Source organism: Penicillium waksmanii (assembly GCF_028829765.1).
Source record: "Penicillium waksmanii strain IBT 27052 chromosome Unknown utg000008l:1.0-5622682.0:1.0-5626561.0, whole genome shotgun sequence".
Taxonomy (NCBI): Eukaryota; Fungi; Ascomycota; class Eurotiomycetes; order Eurotiales; family Aspergillaceae; genus Penicillium; species Penicillium waksmanii.
Genome location: NW_026643254.1, coordinates 4112443 through 4126927, shown reverse-complemented (window position 1 = coordinate 4126927; position 14485 = coordinate 4112443). Strand labels below are relative to the sequence as shown.

Below are 14485 nucleotides of genomic sequence, written 5' to 3'. Positions count from 1 at the left end.
TATCATGTTTACTCGCATCTCCTCACTTCCTTGCCGTCCTTCCTACATTCCAACAAGTCAACATGTCTTCCATCCTCCAAGCCGACGTTTACGTCTCCTCGCGCCTCCCTATGGCTATAAAGCGCATGGGAGAAACAAGTTACTTCTCTCCGATATCTTGCACACTAATACACGGTGACTCCGAAGCCGTTTTGGTTGACACGCCCATCTCAATTTCCCAAAGCGAAGACCTAGCCGCCTGGATCAAGAAGACAGCACCAGGGAAAAGCCTACAGTACGTCTACATCACCCACGGACACGGAGACCACTGGTTCGGAATTTCCATCCTCCGCAAGCACTGGCCCAATCTGCGTGCCCTCGCTACACCGGGCACAGTCGAGCACATGAACGAGCAGATCAAGCCTGAGATATTGGGAGGAACATGGCATACCCTGTTTCCGGGTGGACAAATTCCACGATCTCTGGAGCTAGCCAAACCAATGGACTCTCTAACATTCAGCCTCGAAGGCCACGAGTTTTGCGCCATCGAAGTCGGGCATACAGATACATACAACACGACTGTACTCCACGTGCCCAGTATTCGACTCGTCGTTGCTGGGGACGCTGTTTATGGAGATGTGCATCAGTTCTTCGGTGAAGCAAACACAATAGAAAAACGACAGGAGTGGCTACAGGCGCTGGATAAGATTGAGGCGCTTGATCCACATACAGTGATTGCCGGACATAAGCGGGAAGGGACAGTAGACGGCCTTTTCAATTTGCACAGAACGCGTCAGTATATTTTGGATTTTGAAGATGCGGTGGCAAAGGCGTCGAATTGGAAGGATTTGGTGGGGGATATTCAGAGGAGATATCCGAGACGGATTAATCCCCATGCGATTTTGAGGGGTGCCATGGCGGCGTTTCCGTCGGTGTCATCGAAGGTTTAATGCCTTGCTTATCATGTGTAACTACCGAACCAGAGAAATGCGAGTAACAACTTATACCTAGGTATCAGCCTCTATATTATGAAGAGGAAGCAAACTTGAGAGTGAAGATAAATAGTTTTTGTTCCCAATTCGTGGCCTTAGAGTGCCTACTAGTACGTAATTATCATCCGATTTGGACGACAGGTAGAGTATACTATACCTCCTGCCTGCCCTTGACCTTTTTCTCTTTCTATCACAGTGTCATTGGATCTTGGAAATCACATAAATGATTGATCTTCATTTACCTAGCTGTCTGTATCGATTATGTTTCTATGCGCATGAATCTGTATGCGCCGAAGCATTAACCAAGGCTCTTGATCTAGTCAAGTTGGATGACGGCAGACAACATTTCATAACGACGATCACATTCATATAAACATAAAAATCTGATTTTTCAGTCGCGTGAGCAAATATTGAATGTCTCGCCTGATTATGATAGACTCGCCAGGAATACATGATGCCAAAATTGGACCGCGGGTGATTGACTGGCTGATGAGTGATCATTCCGAGTGCCGAAATGTTGTCGTTCAGCTCCCGAGAGACCGAATCTCCCACCATCCTCCATTCAATCCTTCACTGTACCCTCTACCTTTCGATCACCCCACAGAATAACTCTACATGTGATATGGAATCGTACAGAAACGATCGTTCTGTCAGACATCATCCGACCTCGTCCGCCGTTGATGAAATGCAGCCCCCCACAGAAAGGGTCTCCAAACAACGTAAACAGCGCAAGCGACCAAGTGCGCCTGAGCAGCCCGCGAGTCGGGAAGGTCTAGAGAAGAAAGAGGTAATCACTTTCATCAATTAAATATGGTTGCTAGCCAAAAAAAAAGAGACAAACAAATGGACAGATGGATAGACAAACAAGAAAACAAAAACAACAAGCTGAAGTCTATACAGCGCCGCCGACGGCAGCTTTTGCTAGCGCAGCGGGCATGTCGAGCACGCAAAGGGGCGCATATTCAGGCGCTTGAGAAACGTGTCGCGCGGTTAGAGTCTGCTCTAGAACAAACAGGCCAGGCGATCATTTCGTTTACTGATACTCTTGTTGAGCCTCAAGCCCTTGCTTCGCATCAGAAGATTGCATACCACCTTCGCGACACTGTGAAGACATGCCTCGATATGGCGAACGATTGCCTGGAGGATGTCAATGATTCCAATCTACTCGAGACATCGCTGATCGGTCACACATCAATCGTTCCGCAAGCATGTGCGAGAAATGAACAAGAGGAATGGCCTCTTTCGGAAGGCCATGCTGGCTTAAGCCTGCTGTCTCGTAATCTACTACCCCCATCTGCGCTAAATGGTGCAAAGGTAATCGAAGCACCTGTCTTCGTTGATAATTTGAGGATAGCATGTTTATACCAGGGCTTTCTTTTGCTTAATAACTCCTCTGTCCCCCTGGAAGCTTTAAGACGACCATTTCGACTCCTTTTATCACTCGTTACGCGGGAAACCATTGCATCATACTTTCATACTTGCCTATATGCCAGATTAAACAATAAACAACCAGACCACTCCAGCTGCATTCCATCCTTCAGGCTGGGCGGAGCCGGTACCCATTACCCTGAGGTTGTCGCATCAAACCAGGTGGGATCGAGATCGGAGCAACATGATACTTCTATGATTCATGACACTTTATCGGCTTTTTCACCGGAGGCTCAAAAAGAGCTCGATGGACAGTGGTTTGATCTATTTGATCTAATGGGCTTTCTACGAGCACAGGGAACTACTCTTTCAATGGTGCCACCAGTCAATGATACCACGCATCGTACAGTAAATGCGGTGAATTTCATATCAGGTGAGCTTGAATTCTCTTATAGACTAATATAAAAGCTTTGGTGCTATCTAACGACTTGTTAGCTTTGATTGGGAAGGGAATATGTCTAGGAGACACTCCTGGGTTCAAGCGGAGCGATGTCGAAATTGCAGTCGACTCTTCTTTGTGGAAATAAAACATGGCCTCTCTGGCACAGTCTAATAGGCTCCAAATTCTATGCGCACTGCTTTTTTTTTAGTGCGGCAAGTTTCATTCATAGGATACTAGTAATAGTGTCGTTGAGCCTAGATACGTTGTTCATGGGTGTAAGTGATGCTAAAGTTGATATTTTTCTTGAATATTTCAAAGCACCCACAAACCCACACTATTATTTATTTGGCATAGCTTTGCCATCAATTCCCATAGTGCGAGTATTACTATTCCCAACGGTAACTTGAAGATTCTTGAAATAATTGGCGTTCAACTTCTTGAACGGATTATTGCCGCAGGGCCAAGCTTAGGGTCTAGATATGTTGCTTGTTCTAGCTAGCCTACTAGTATAGATTATTGACAATGATAACCTTCGCTGCCCAGGTGCATAACGCTAGATGATTGAATGAAAATGGCGATTCTACATTATCAGTGGGCTATAATGGGAATTACTACATACTAGATGATAGACATGAATTTATTTATGGCCATGCAAAAGGCACTCCAATCGTTTCACGTTAGGCACAAATAGCAGGGTAGTGCCTTTTGCAGAGTCTATCTCCTCCTTGAGTATCTGGGTGGTAGCTTGGGCAACCACAAATGTCACTTGGGTGAGTACTCAGGGGCCTTACCTCCCCCAAATTGGAATTATGCATTTTCCCTTGCCGAACCTCTAGTCAGGTGGGACATGGAAATTGGACCCAGGCGCCTTTTTACGTACTCGTACGAAGGCGACCAGCAGGGGTTAGTTCAGTCCACACGGGCTGACGCCCACCCGGACCTCGGCAGGCCGGCCGGCAGAGTCGCATGGTCGGGCACAGCCCCTGGTTGAAGATGACCTCGTATTGCCTAGAAGAGACATTGAGAGAATACATTTCATCCCGTTTCTTGTCTCGGGTTATGTTCTATGGCTGAACCAAAGACCAGGGCATGGTAGAGATGGAAGTGAGTGATGGAAAGGAAATACGAGGAGGGAATACGACCATCAGATAGGTAGGAATCTTTTTGGGAACTGTTGCCTTCCCAATGGGGAACCCTGGGAACCATTGGAAGTGTCTCCCTGTCTCTCCACTTTGTCAAAGATTTCCAACGGCCTTCTCGAAGCGATCGCTGGTTCCACGAGTAGATGTTGATGAATTGTTGGGTCCCTCGATCCACTTGGAAAGGGAGGAAGACGACTAGTTTCTCCATGCTCAGCACACTAGTCCCAGAACGCAGACAAATTAAATGAAGGGGGCAGTCTTATCAGATTGATAAAAGTGACCAGTGCCGTTACGGGGAGGTACTTGACCATTGAGTGGGCCACTCATAGTGCAGAGAGGTACCGGTCGGTACCGATGCAGGAGTGGGAAGGTACTGCCGATACCAATAATACCCATACGCCTTACCTAAGCTCCGTCATCGGATCTTTGATACTCACGGGGGTCTGGCCGGGCATTCTGAATAATCCATCAATCCCCTTAACCTTAAAAAAAAAAAAGATTACGAGTAGAAGGGAAGAAAGTACACGGGATCACACGGAAGGTCCAGGTTAAATCAATCCAAATGGTCTAATCATGGTAGCCTGTAGCGGAGTATTGGTGAATACATTGCTTGGTTGCTGTTAATACTAGAGTAGCAACTCGGAGATCGGGATATTCAAAGGAATGGGAGGGGGGGGCCTCGGAGCCAGTGGAATCCGGCGAAGGTCGGCCTTGCAATAATTTATTTCCCTTTAGTGCCGCGGAGCCCTGTTAGTTACTAGTTACTCTTAGTCTCAGTGTCTGATCTCCCAAGAATTTCTTTCCCCTTCTTCTCCGTCAAAAAGCAAAAACACCAAAAAGCAACCCAAAGGCCCAAGAACAAAGAGCAAACGAGCAAACGAACACGTTGCGACCTAATATTAATCTCGTTGTGGTGTTAACTTGCTGTCTGCCCCCCCCTAGTTCCTCCCGTTGTGGGCATCCCGGGCCTGTTTTGCTCCACGGAGAACCCGTTTACCTCATCATCCTTCACACTTCTCAACTTCACTTCTCTGCGCACCCTCAACCCTCCTCTCCCGCCATCCTTACGACCCTCTCCCCTCTCCGACGCATATTTCTCCCGACTTGCGCCAGCTGCGCTTTGAGCTAGCGGAGCTTCATGGCGGCTACCGACCAAATCCCCGAGCAGGAGTTTGAGTAGGTGCTTCTCCATGAAATTTCCTCGGGCGGCTTTGCAATGGCATCGCGGATCACGACCATGTCGGTCGGCTTCCTCTCTACGAATTGACCTTCCGATCGGTCATTCAGTGTGATTGTCTGCTTGCTGGCTCTGTCCGCTCAGTAACCTCGGCTTTTCGTGGCTACTGCGACTTCCCTCCCTTTTCCTTTCTTCCTGGGTCACTTAATGGAAGCTAATCGGATTCTTCGCTAGATACGAAGCTCTTCCCTCCAACTATGGCCTAGGCCGTAACATGCTCGCGGGTGCTTTTGCGGGAATCGCGGTATGTTGGTTTAAAAAAAAATTATGAGATACGGGATAGAATTGGAGCTGACAATCTCTTTCAAGGAACACTCGGTTATGTACCCGGTTGATCTGCTTAAGGTGAGTTCTGCGTCGCAGGATCCTCAAATCCTCAATGGAGAGCTCGGATGGGCACTGACGCAAATTTTCGCAACTCCTAGACCCGCATGCAAGTCCTGCACCCCTCTACTGGTGGCTTGTACACCGGTTTGACGAACGCCGTCTCGACAATTTACCGCATCGAGGGCTGGCGGACACTTTGGAAGGGTGTCTCAAGTGTGATTGTTGGCGCTGGTACGTTTTTTCGGGTTCCGAGCTCCTGATGGCCGAGTAGGAATTGGTAACTAACAATCCTTGGCGACTCTAGGTCCGGCACACGCGGTTTACTTCGGCACATACGAGATCGTGAAGGATTTAGCGGGCGGAAATGTCGACGATGGTCATCACCCGTTAGCAGCTGGTATGTGGTTTGGTTCTTGGACTTAGACCGGGATAGGCATGACTGACAAGTGGGCTCTGAACAGCACTGAGTGGTGCCTCGGCCACAATCGCAAGCGATGCGTTGATGAACCCCTTCGATGGTGAGTAAATTCGCTGTTACAGACATCCACAGAGCGCTGGATCTAATCCCTTTCCCGAAAACAGTCATCAAGCAGCGAATGCAAGTCCACGGCTCCGTTCACAAGACCATGGTGCAATGTGCCAAAACCCTTTACCGAACTGAAGGTCTTCAAGCCTTCTACCTCTCCTACCCTACAACCCTCTGCATGACCGTGCCCTTCACTGCGACCCAATTCGTTGCCTACGAGTCGATCTCTAAGATTATGAACCCCAAAGGAGACTACGATCCCTTCACCCACTGCATGGCAGGTGGTCTTGCTGGTGCCTTCGCGGCCGGTATCACCACTCCTCTCGACGTGGTGAAGACCCTTCTCCAAACTCGTGGTCTGGCCGAAAGTGAAGAAATCCGCTCGGCACGCGGCCTTTGGAACGCGGCCGCCATCATCAAGAACCGCTTCGGCTGGGGCGGTTTCCTGCGCGGCATGCGCCCTCGCATTATCTCCACCATGCCTAGTACCGCCATCTGCTGGACATCTTATGAGATGGCCAAGGCGTACTTCAAGGAGCAAGGCCTTGACTAGGATAATCCCCGACCTGATCGCCGCCTGTCGATTTAAATGCCATCTCCCAGTTCGGCAAATCGCCTCGACTCGCTTCTCACCTTGGGCGTTGCGCATACACCACGCGACGCCTTCTTCAATTTCTTTTACTCCATTTTCCCTATCTCTTTTTATTTCTCTGATATCTTGAGGCGACATGAGTCTTTTTTTTGGCATCTGGCCAGGTCCTTGGGATGCGGGCAGAGCCTGCCATACCCCGGGGGTGTTGCATCTTGGGCCTGAAGAGCCCGACTCGATCTTCTTGCATGTTTGGAGCTTCTGTTGACCAAAAAGCGATTCTAGCACTGTATAGTTTGGAACCAAAGGGGTTTGGGACGGCATCAGTAAGCCGGCCTTAGGGTATCGGATCTCTTTTCTTCATTTCTCTTACTCTCTCCCTCCCACCCCCTCTCTCTCCCCCCGTCCAATGTATCCTCTATCCTTACCGGCGTTGGAACGTGGAACCTCGGGTTTTGATTATCTTATGCGGGCTGGGTTCTGTTGCATCGATATGTGTTTTAGTGACTGGTTCTTTGTTTTCCGTTATTTTTCTTGCATGTACCCATAGACGTGCCACCACGAGGAATCTAGATGTGACCAGATGTTTATTGCTTTGATACAGTATTTTTATATTTGATCCTGGCGAAAACTTCCTACTACCAGTAGTAATATTGATAGATAAGTGTATAGCACAGTCATAATGTCGGCTGTGTCCGCATGCAGCAATTCGGCAGACCGACGACGTCACGCGAAAACTCCTCCGCTCCGGGAGATCACCGCTGCCCTTTCTCCCCGCCAACAACCTGCAGTGACATGGGTGCGGGCCTTCCTTTTCCCAATGATGCGCCCACGGCCCGCGTCTTCCCTACAGAAGACGTACGATGAATGCTACTTGCTCTGTTCGACTGCGGTCTACTTTGAAGGCCAGGTAGGTGCCCCGTGACCCCCCCTCGGCTTCAATTGCTCATGACATCAGAACAACGAAGAGGAAGCATTGAGATCCTGGCGCTCGGCTCTCGACACGATATACCATCACAATGCTCGTCGGGTCCCGTCGAATTATACCCCCAAATCCGAAACGGAGAAGGCCCTCCAAGATTCCATTCGTGCACTAGAGACCCAATGCCGTGAGCGAGTCGATCTGCTATCGGCCCTTCGTGATAGTCGGAAAGAAAGCGCCGAGGCCAACGGCGGAAAAGAACCAGCAACTCTTACCAAGGGCAAATCTCCTGCAACTATGTCCGCTTCACCATCTTCCAACCATCCCGGCTGGATTGGAGATGGCACCATCCCAGCGGTTGGCTATACAGATCTCTCGAAACCAGCCGCAATACCTGGGAGACCTCCACCTTCCTCGATGGCGAGACACAGTTCTGACACTCTACAACCCTACGATGACTCCCTCCCATCTGGCTTGTCGCTGGCCGGCTCGCCTGCGCTACGAATGAACTCAAACTCGTCCGACAAGACTAAATCCCGCGGGTCCAGCCCTGAGCGACGAAAGATGATGCTGACGACGCTGCGCAACAAGGATGGGAAGAAGAAGGACAAAACGGCCAAAGCGAGTTCTAAGCGCAAGGAAACCCGACCGGTCGCCTCAAAAGCAGCTGGTCTCGCATGGGGTAACCTATACCGGTCATCATCGATCGATAAGCCCTCGAATGATGCGGCAGTAGCTTCGTCTCGAAGTCTTGCCAATGATGCGAGCGCTCGCCGTGATGCTGATCCAAAATCCAGCTCTGGGGAAGAGCCTGTATTGGCGCGGCCACGTCCGCAAAAGACAAATTCTTCCACGGATCGGGTTCCACCTGCAAATTGGCGGGAGCCTAAACATGCACCTGTTCCACGATCTTCGCCCCGGCCAACTTCTCAAGCAACCCCGCGACAACTTCAAGCGGGCTCCGAACCTCGTCGCTCCCAGCCTTCGGAGCCGGCACCGGCACCAGTCATCATGCCCGACCCGAAAGATTACACAACCCCGTCATCGCCCGGCCCAAAACCATCTGTCAAACCCAAGCCTGTGGCGCTGAGGTCGTCAATTCAGCCTCCACAACGCGTGACACAAATGACCAAGTCAGAGAGTAATTCCCGGTCAGCAACTCCTCGAAAGGACTCCGAGGCAACTACTCCGAGCAGCCAGCCGCGGACAAAGTCTGCGCCGAGGACAACACAAAGTGGACAAACATCCTATATATCACCATCATCCGGTAGTGATGATCTTCAGCGTGGAATGAACCGAATGGCAATCTCGGGGGCGAACGGCAACAGCAACAGTGCAGTTCGGCGAAAGCCACCACCTGCCAAGCGCCGTGAGACACCACCATCGAGCGACCAAGAATCCTGGGAACAGCTCTCGTCAGAAGACGAAGACCAAGAAGCCCAAGATATTGTGGAGATTATGAACAAACTGCCCAAGGGCGTTGATCCCCAGTCAGCCCGTCAAATCCTCAATGATATCGTCGTTCGCGGCGACGAGGTACATTGGGAGGATATTGCGGGACTGGAGCCGGCCAAGAAAGCCCTCAAAGAAGCCGTTGTCTATCCATTCCTCCGGCCAGATCTTTTTTCTGGTTTACGCGAACCAGCTCGCGGCATGCTTCTTTTCGGTCCTCCGGGTACTGGCAAGACCATGCTTGCAAGAGCAGTGGCCACTGAATCAAAATCGACATTCTTCTCTGTGTCTGCTTCAAGCCTAACATCCAAATGGCACGGCGAAAGTGAAAAGCTTGTACGTGCTCTATTTGGACTAGCCAAGGCTCTGGCGCCATCTATCATCTTTGTCGACGAGATTGACTCCCTTCTATCTGCGCGATCATCGGGCTCTGAACACGAAGCCTCGCGCCGGTCCAAGACTGAATTTTTGGTCCAATGGTCAGATCTGCAGCGTGCTGCTGCTGGTCGCGAACAATCGGCCCGGGACAAGAAAGAGGGTGATGCCAGTCGAGTACTTGTATTAGCGGCTACCAACATGCCCTGGGATATCGACGAAGCAGCGCGGCGCCGCTTTGTCCGTCGACAGTATATCCCATTACCTGAACACCAGGTCCGTGAAAAACAGCTGCGCACGCTGCTCAGTCACCAACACCACGAGCTGAGCGCCGAGGATATCCAGGTTCTAGTCCATGTAACAGAAGGTAGGCTCTTTCCCCCCTGACTTCTTCATTAAATCTAGAAACCTCTCTCTGACTTGACTTCGACAGGCTTCTCCGGCTCAGATATAACAGCACTTGCCAAGGATGCCGCCATGGGCCCACTTCGCAACCTCGGTGAGGCTCTCCTCCACACGCCTATGGACCAGATCCGCCCAATAAAGTTCCAGGACTTTGAATCTAGTCTGTACTCCATTCGACCTAGTGTCTCATCTGATGGTCTCCGCAAGTACGAGGACTGGGCCAAAGAATTCGGCGAGAGGGGCGGCTAGTCGGCCCTTATCGGTCTTTCGTGTCAACTCCAGCCTCGTCTCTTGTAGAGACAATTTGGATTTTGCGGAATGAAAAACAAAGTATGGAATCGGCGATTACGACGTTATGTTTCTGTGTTTCCTTGTGGCATATGCGAAACTCTGCGCACAATACTCGGCCGGTCCGATTCTGGTCATGATTGTTTCTGGTGTTTCTATTTGATTTTTCTTTTTCTTCCTCGGAATGTGGTGTCTCACTGTTGGGCATTTGATACCGGTTCATGCTGGGCTTGTTGGGCCACGGTGCATGGGAATTCTTGGTATGCTCTATTCATAGAGATCCTGGGTTACTTTGAAGGGCTTGGTGGTACTAGTATATGAGCATGGAGTTTAGTGTGGTATTGAATAACTTGAATGATCAACCGCCAGGTGATTCCTAGACAATTCGGGATTCCCATCCCCGGCAACAAATAGATACCGGCAAGAAATCAAAAAAAAAAAAATTCTAAGAAGGAGCATTTCCCTGGAGCAGCTGAAGAGGCTCGAAGGGGCACATTTCAATTTGAAGTAGAGTACATTGCATCAATACTGAACCATTTGATATTCTAGGCACTAAAAAAAGCAATATTCAGGACATAAACCAGAAGAGACTTCAAAATGGAATTCTGACAATAATTCTTAGATTCATCTAGTCTAAATTGCCATGTCGCTTCGGCTTCCGCTCTTTCTCCCAGCTTAGAAGTGATGCGAGCCCGTCCACAAAGCCCCACGTCATGACTCCGCTTCCTCCCACGCCACGTCAGTCTGAGTGTTCATCCACGGAAAGGCAGGATATCACTTGGTCGGAAACTTCAGTAGGCATTCTAAGCATTTTCTTTTCTCAGCTCACTCTTAGATATTGACATTGAATGAGTCATGCTTAACAATGATATTCTTCGATTCTATCTTACGAGTCTATCATAGTGTTATCAACCCGCCCATAACACCGAGGAAGAGGGACGATGCTATCCGCATCGGCCTCATTGGTGCAAGTACCATAGCGTATGTATAGCCAAGCAGCTTTCTTAATCGATTCCCTCTCTTATTGACCTACCCTGCTAATTCATCGTTGTGCTTCAGACCGTTCGCAGTGATTACACCAGCAAAATCACATCCTGATGTCATCGTGGCCGCTGTGGCCGCGCGTGATGTAAAACGTGCTGAAGCATATGCTCGGAGATATGACATTCCGGTTGTTCACTCTACGTATCAGGGTAAGTTATTTCATTACCCCCAATGCGTGGGATTGATCCTTGTTAATATGACATGCCTCCAGCTCTACTCGAAGATCCGTCCATCGATGCCGTTTACATTGCGTTGCCAAACAGCTACCACTATGAATGGTCACTTCGCTCAGTGCAGGCCGGCAAGCATGTTTTGCTGGAAAAGCCGTCTTGCTCCAATGCTACCGAAGCTAAGAAGCTATTCAAACATCCACTAATAACAGCCCCGAATGCACCGGTACTTTTAGAAGCATTTCACTATCAGTTCCACCCTGCATGGCAAACTTTCTTATCTCAAGTTCACCAGTCCCCTGGGTCTATTGAAAGTGTTTCCTCTCAGTTCTACCTACCCCGTCTACTGTTGTGGAAAGACGATATTCGCTTCAGATACTCACTTGCGGGAGGTTGCTTGATGGATGTCGCAACCTATTGCGTGTCTAGTGTACGCCAAATAGTGGGACGACAAACTAGATTGACCCCGGTTAAGATTGATCATCGTCCTTTGTCTATATCGTCCAATAACTTGGCAGAAGAGCCACAAATCGACGAAGCCGTGACAGCAACATTTCTCACGCCTAACTCCCAAACCGTTCGAATTCAAGGAGACCTGGCTTCTGCAGGAGTTTTGTCCTCTGTATTGCCCGCTTCTTGGGCAAAGGCTATACCTACCTTGCGATGGCCCATGAGTGAGGCAGTGTTCGAGCCGGTGCTGGTTGAGTCTACCGCGCAGGAAGATGGCGTCCCACTTCAACATGTATTCAAGCGAACCGTCAGGATCTGGAACCATATGATTCCTTTCATCTATCACCGAATCGATACATCGGATCAGCATACCCTTCAACGAGGCGAAGAGGTTATCAGATCCTGGAACGAAACCAGCTATCAAAAGGCGTATAACTGGCCGAGCGGAGACAAGCGTGCTGCAGTATACAAGGACTGGTGGTCTACCTATCGGTGTCAGTTGGAGGAATTCGTAAACAAGATCAAGGGTCGCCAAGGATCCGGGGTTTGGATCGATGGAGAAGAGAGTATTGCGCAAATGGAGACTATCGATAGAACGTATGAGAAAGCGGGACTTGGACCTCGTCCTACTAGTAATTTCGAGATCTAACTTGTGTCATGCCGGCATATGGGATGCAAAAAAAAAACAAGTCGACAGAAGTCACGTTTTCAGAGCGATATACTATAGGATAAACTTCAAGTCAATCCCCTCAGACCATGCGTAAGGCAAGTAGAAAAATGCCTAAGTATGAGCAAATCGAGCAACCTTACACTAAGCCTAATCTGGATCCTCCAGCCACCACAGCCTCATATTGGCATTCAGTCATCTAAACGTCATTGCTACAGTGGCGTCTGTCAACAGCCTCGACGTCATCGGGGAAGTAAGCCTCCGTGTTGTACAGCACGCTGATTTGCGGACCAGTAGATTATCAACCAAGGTTTCAAGATAGTTGGCAGCCGAGGCAGCTCGTAGCTAATTGTTTGTACATACTCCGTACTTTGTAGTTGTATCGTTTGATCACTATCGCAAACAATAGCGACGTCATTCTCTTTGAAGTCACTGGACTCTGGTCTATATAATGGCCCTGCCTGGACATCAACTCACTTCCTTCTTTAATACTCCATACTCCAACACATCTTCCACTCTTCTCAAACAAACCAATCTATCTACCATCAACCAACATGTCTGACATCGGTCGCAAGGATTTCTCTACCAGTATGTGACATGCAGCTAGCTACCCACTCTCAAACAACATTACTATCATACTAGTATTGGACTACACTAACAGCCCCTCTCTCAGAGGCCAAGGAGGAGATCACTCCTGACTCCACCAAGTCCACCCAGGACAAGGTCAAGGAAACTTTCACCGACACCACCGACCGTGTTGCTCGCGGATTACAGACCGACGACAGCAAGGGTGGTGCCCAGGAGACCTTCGACAAGACCCAGCGTGCCAGTGACAACAATGTTCACGGAGGTGCCAGCAACTCCGTGTAAGACATCCCCCTCCTTAACTATTCGATATAAGTACCAAAGTATATATACTGATCTTCCCTTCACAGTGGCGACAAGGTCAAGAACGCCCTCGGCATGAACCACTAGGCACATCGTTCTTTGTGCCACACTGTGGCCGTGGCTATGATCTTCCTACAGATGTGATCGCCATGATGATTCAGTAATGCGTCGACGATACCATTTGCTTTTCTCGCTTTAGTTACCTCCCGGTTTAATACAATACCCTTATCAGAATCGTGAAAAAGAACAGCTATTTCCTCTGTAAAAAAGAAAGTAGAAATTTCATCGTCTATTTACAAGACTTACGAACATGGTTTCTCGTTGCCGCGTGAGTTGGTCCAGCTCACGTTCAAGCTCTTTGTATCTGGCTCGTGCTCTCGGGATATCCCTAGGCAGGTCATGGAAAGCTTTGACACGCCCCTCAAGAGCTTTGACCGTTTCCCGTAACTGGACCACGTTTTCTTCTTCCGTCATAAGCTCCTGAATTGTAGGGCCACGAGGCTGATTCCTTTCAAGTGATGCAATGCGATCCTGGTATTCTCCGACTTTCGTAGTAAGAGTCTTTGTCCCTCGCGTCCACTCCGCCGTCAAGCTTTGCGTATCGGCCGGCGTTTCGTATGCCTTGTTGGTTTTGAGCTCCTCCAGATTGGCCTGCAATCGTGAAAGCTCTTTCTGGAGATAGCAGTGCAGTGTTTCGACCTTATCCAGTTGATCTTGAGTATCGAAGTCTTCGGCGGTGAGCTCGACAATGGATAAACTTAGATCTTCGGGCTCGGGATTTAATGTATTTCCCAGAACAACCGCTGAGTCGGCAAGGTCATCCAAGTCTCGCTTTCCCCGGTCATCTAGACACATTTCCACTTCATCTAGGATCTCCTTCTTTTGGCGTTCATGTGAGTTTTTGCGCTCTGTTTCTTCTCTTGTTTTGAAGGCACGGACTGCTTCTTCGCGTGCACGATGTTGTAGTGATGCTTCCTCATCTGCGGCCTCGTTGGCTGCCGCCATAGTCAAGAGAACGCGTAACGTATCTTCATTGCGCTCGAATTGTGGTACAGGCTTTGGAGCGTATTGTCGGCCGAGCCAGGAGTTCACATATGCCCAGTCCTTGGCCTGAATGGCGGCCTGTCGTGCTTTGGTGGGCGAGACAAGTGGGCTGCCATCGAAGGCGTCCATCGTATGATCCACGAGCAAGTTCTAACAGGTCGAATGATTGCCTGGTATG

General features: G+C 49.4%; 7 protein-coding genes across 7 annotated transcripts; 6 read left to right on the top strand and 1 right to left on the bottom strand.

Annotated features, from left to right (window-relative positions):
- Positions 1-62: 62 nt before the first annotated feature.
- N7481_009889 (MBL fold metallo-hydrolase) lies at positions 63-929 on the top strand (the record flags this gene model as incomplete). Its single annotated transcript, XM_057269108.1, has 1 exon — positions 63-929. The coding sequence occupies one exon, from the start codon at positions 63-65 to the stop codon at positions 927-929; it is 867 nt and encodes a 288-aa protein (XP_057119785.1).
- Positions 930-1814: 885 nt separating this feature from the next.
- Positions 1815-2926, top strand: N7481_009888 (bZIP transcription factor; the record flags this gene model as incomplete). The annotated part of the gene is made up of 2 exons (XM_057269107.1): positions 1815-2772; positions 2835-2926. 2 exons carry the CDS (start codon positions 1815-1817, stop codon positions 2924-2926), a joined length of 1050 nt encoding a protein of 349 aa, XP_057119784.1.
- A 2135-nt stretch (positions 2927-5061) lies between these two features.
- On the top strand, positions 5062-6566 carry mrsA (putative mitochondrial carrier protein; the record flags this gene model as incomplete). The annotated part of the gene is made up of 7 exons (XM_057269106.1): positions 5062-5099; positions 5335-5404; positions 5470-5505; positions 5586-5718; positions 5792-5884; positions 5949-6005; positions 6070-6566. 7 exons carry the CDS (start codon positions 5062-5064, stop codon positions 6564-6566), a joined length of 924 nt encoding a protein of 307 aa, XP_057119783.1.
- A 718-nt stretch (positions 6567-7284) lies between these two features.
- N7481_009886 (uncharacterized protein) lies at positions 7285-10005 on the top strand (the record flags this gene model as incomplete). The annotated part of the gene is made up of 3 exons (XM_057269105.1): positions 7285-7512; positions 7561-9718; positions 9785-10005. 3 exons carry the CDS (start codon positions 7285-7287, stop codon positions 10003-10005), a joined length of 2607 nt encoding a protein of 868 aa, XP_057119782.1.
- Positions 10006-10909: 904 nt separating this feature from the next.
- On the top strand, positions 10910-12357 carry N7481_009885 (Gfo/Idh/MocA family protein; the record flags this gene model as incomplete). The annotated part of the gene is made up of 3 exons (XM_057269104.1): positions 10910-11025; positions 11104-11237; positions 11300-12357. 3 exons carry the CDS (start codon positions 10910-10912, stop codon positions 12355-12357), a joined length of 1308 nt encoding a protein of 435 aa, XP_057119781.1.
- A 572-nt stretch (positions 12358-12929) lies between these two features.
- N7481_009884 (heat shock 9/12 family protein) lies at positions 12930-13350 on the top strand (the record flags this gene model as incomplete). Its single annotated transcript, XM_057269103.1, has 3 exons — positions 12930-12963; positions 13037-13241; positions 13311-13350. 3 exons carry the CDS (start codon positions 12930-12932, stop codon positions 13348-13350), a joined length of 279 nt encoding a protein of 92 aa, XP_057119780.1.
- Positions 13351-13545: 195 nt separating this feature from the next.
- N7481_009883 (uncharacterized protein) lies at positions 13546-14436 on the bottom strand (the record flags this gene model as incomplete). The annotated part of the gene is made up of 1 exon (XM_057269102.1): positions 13546-14436. The coding sequence occupies one exon, from the start codon at positions 14434-14436 to the stop codon at positions 13546-13548; it is 891 nt and encodes a 296-aa protein (XP_057119779.1).
- Positions 14437-14485: the final 49 nt, after the last annotated feature.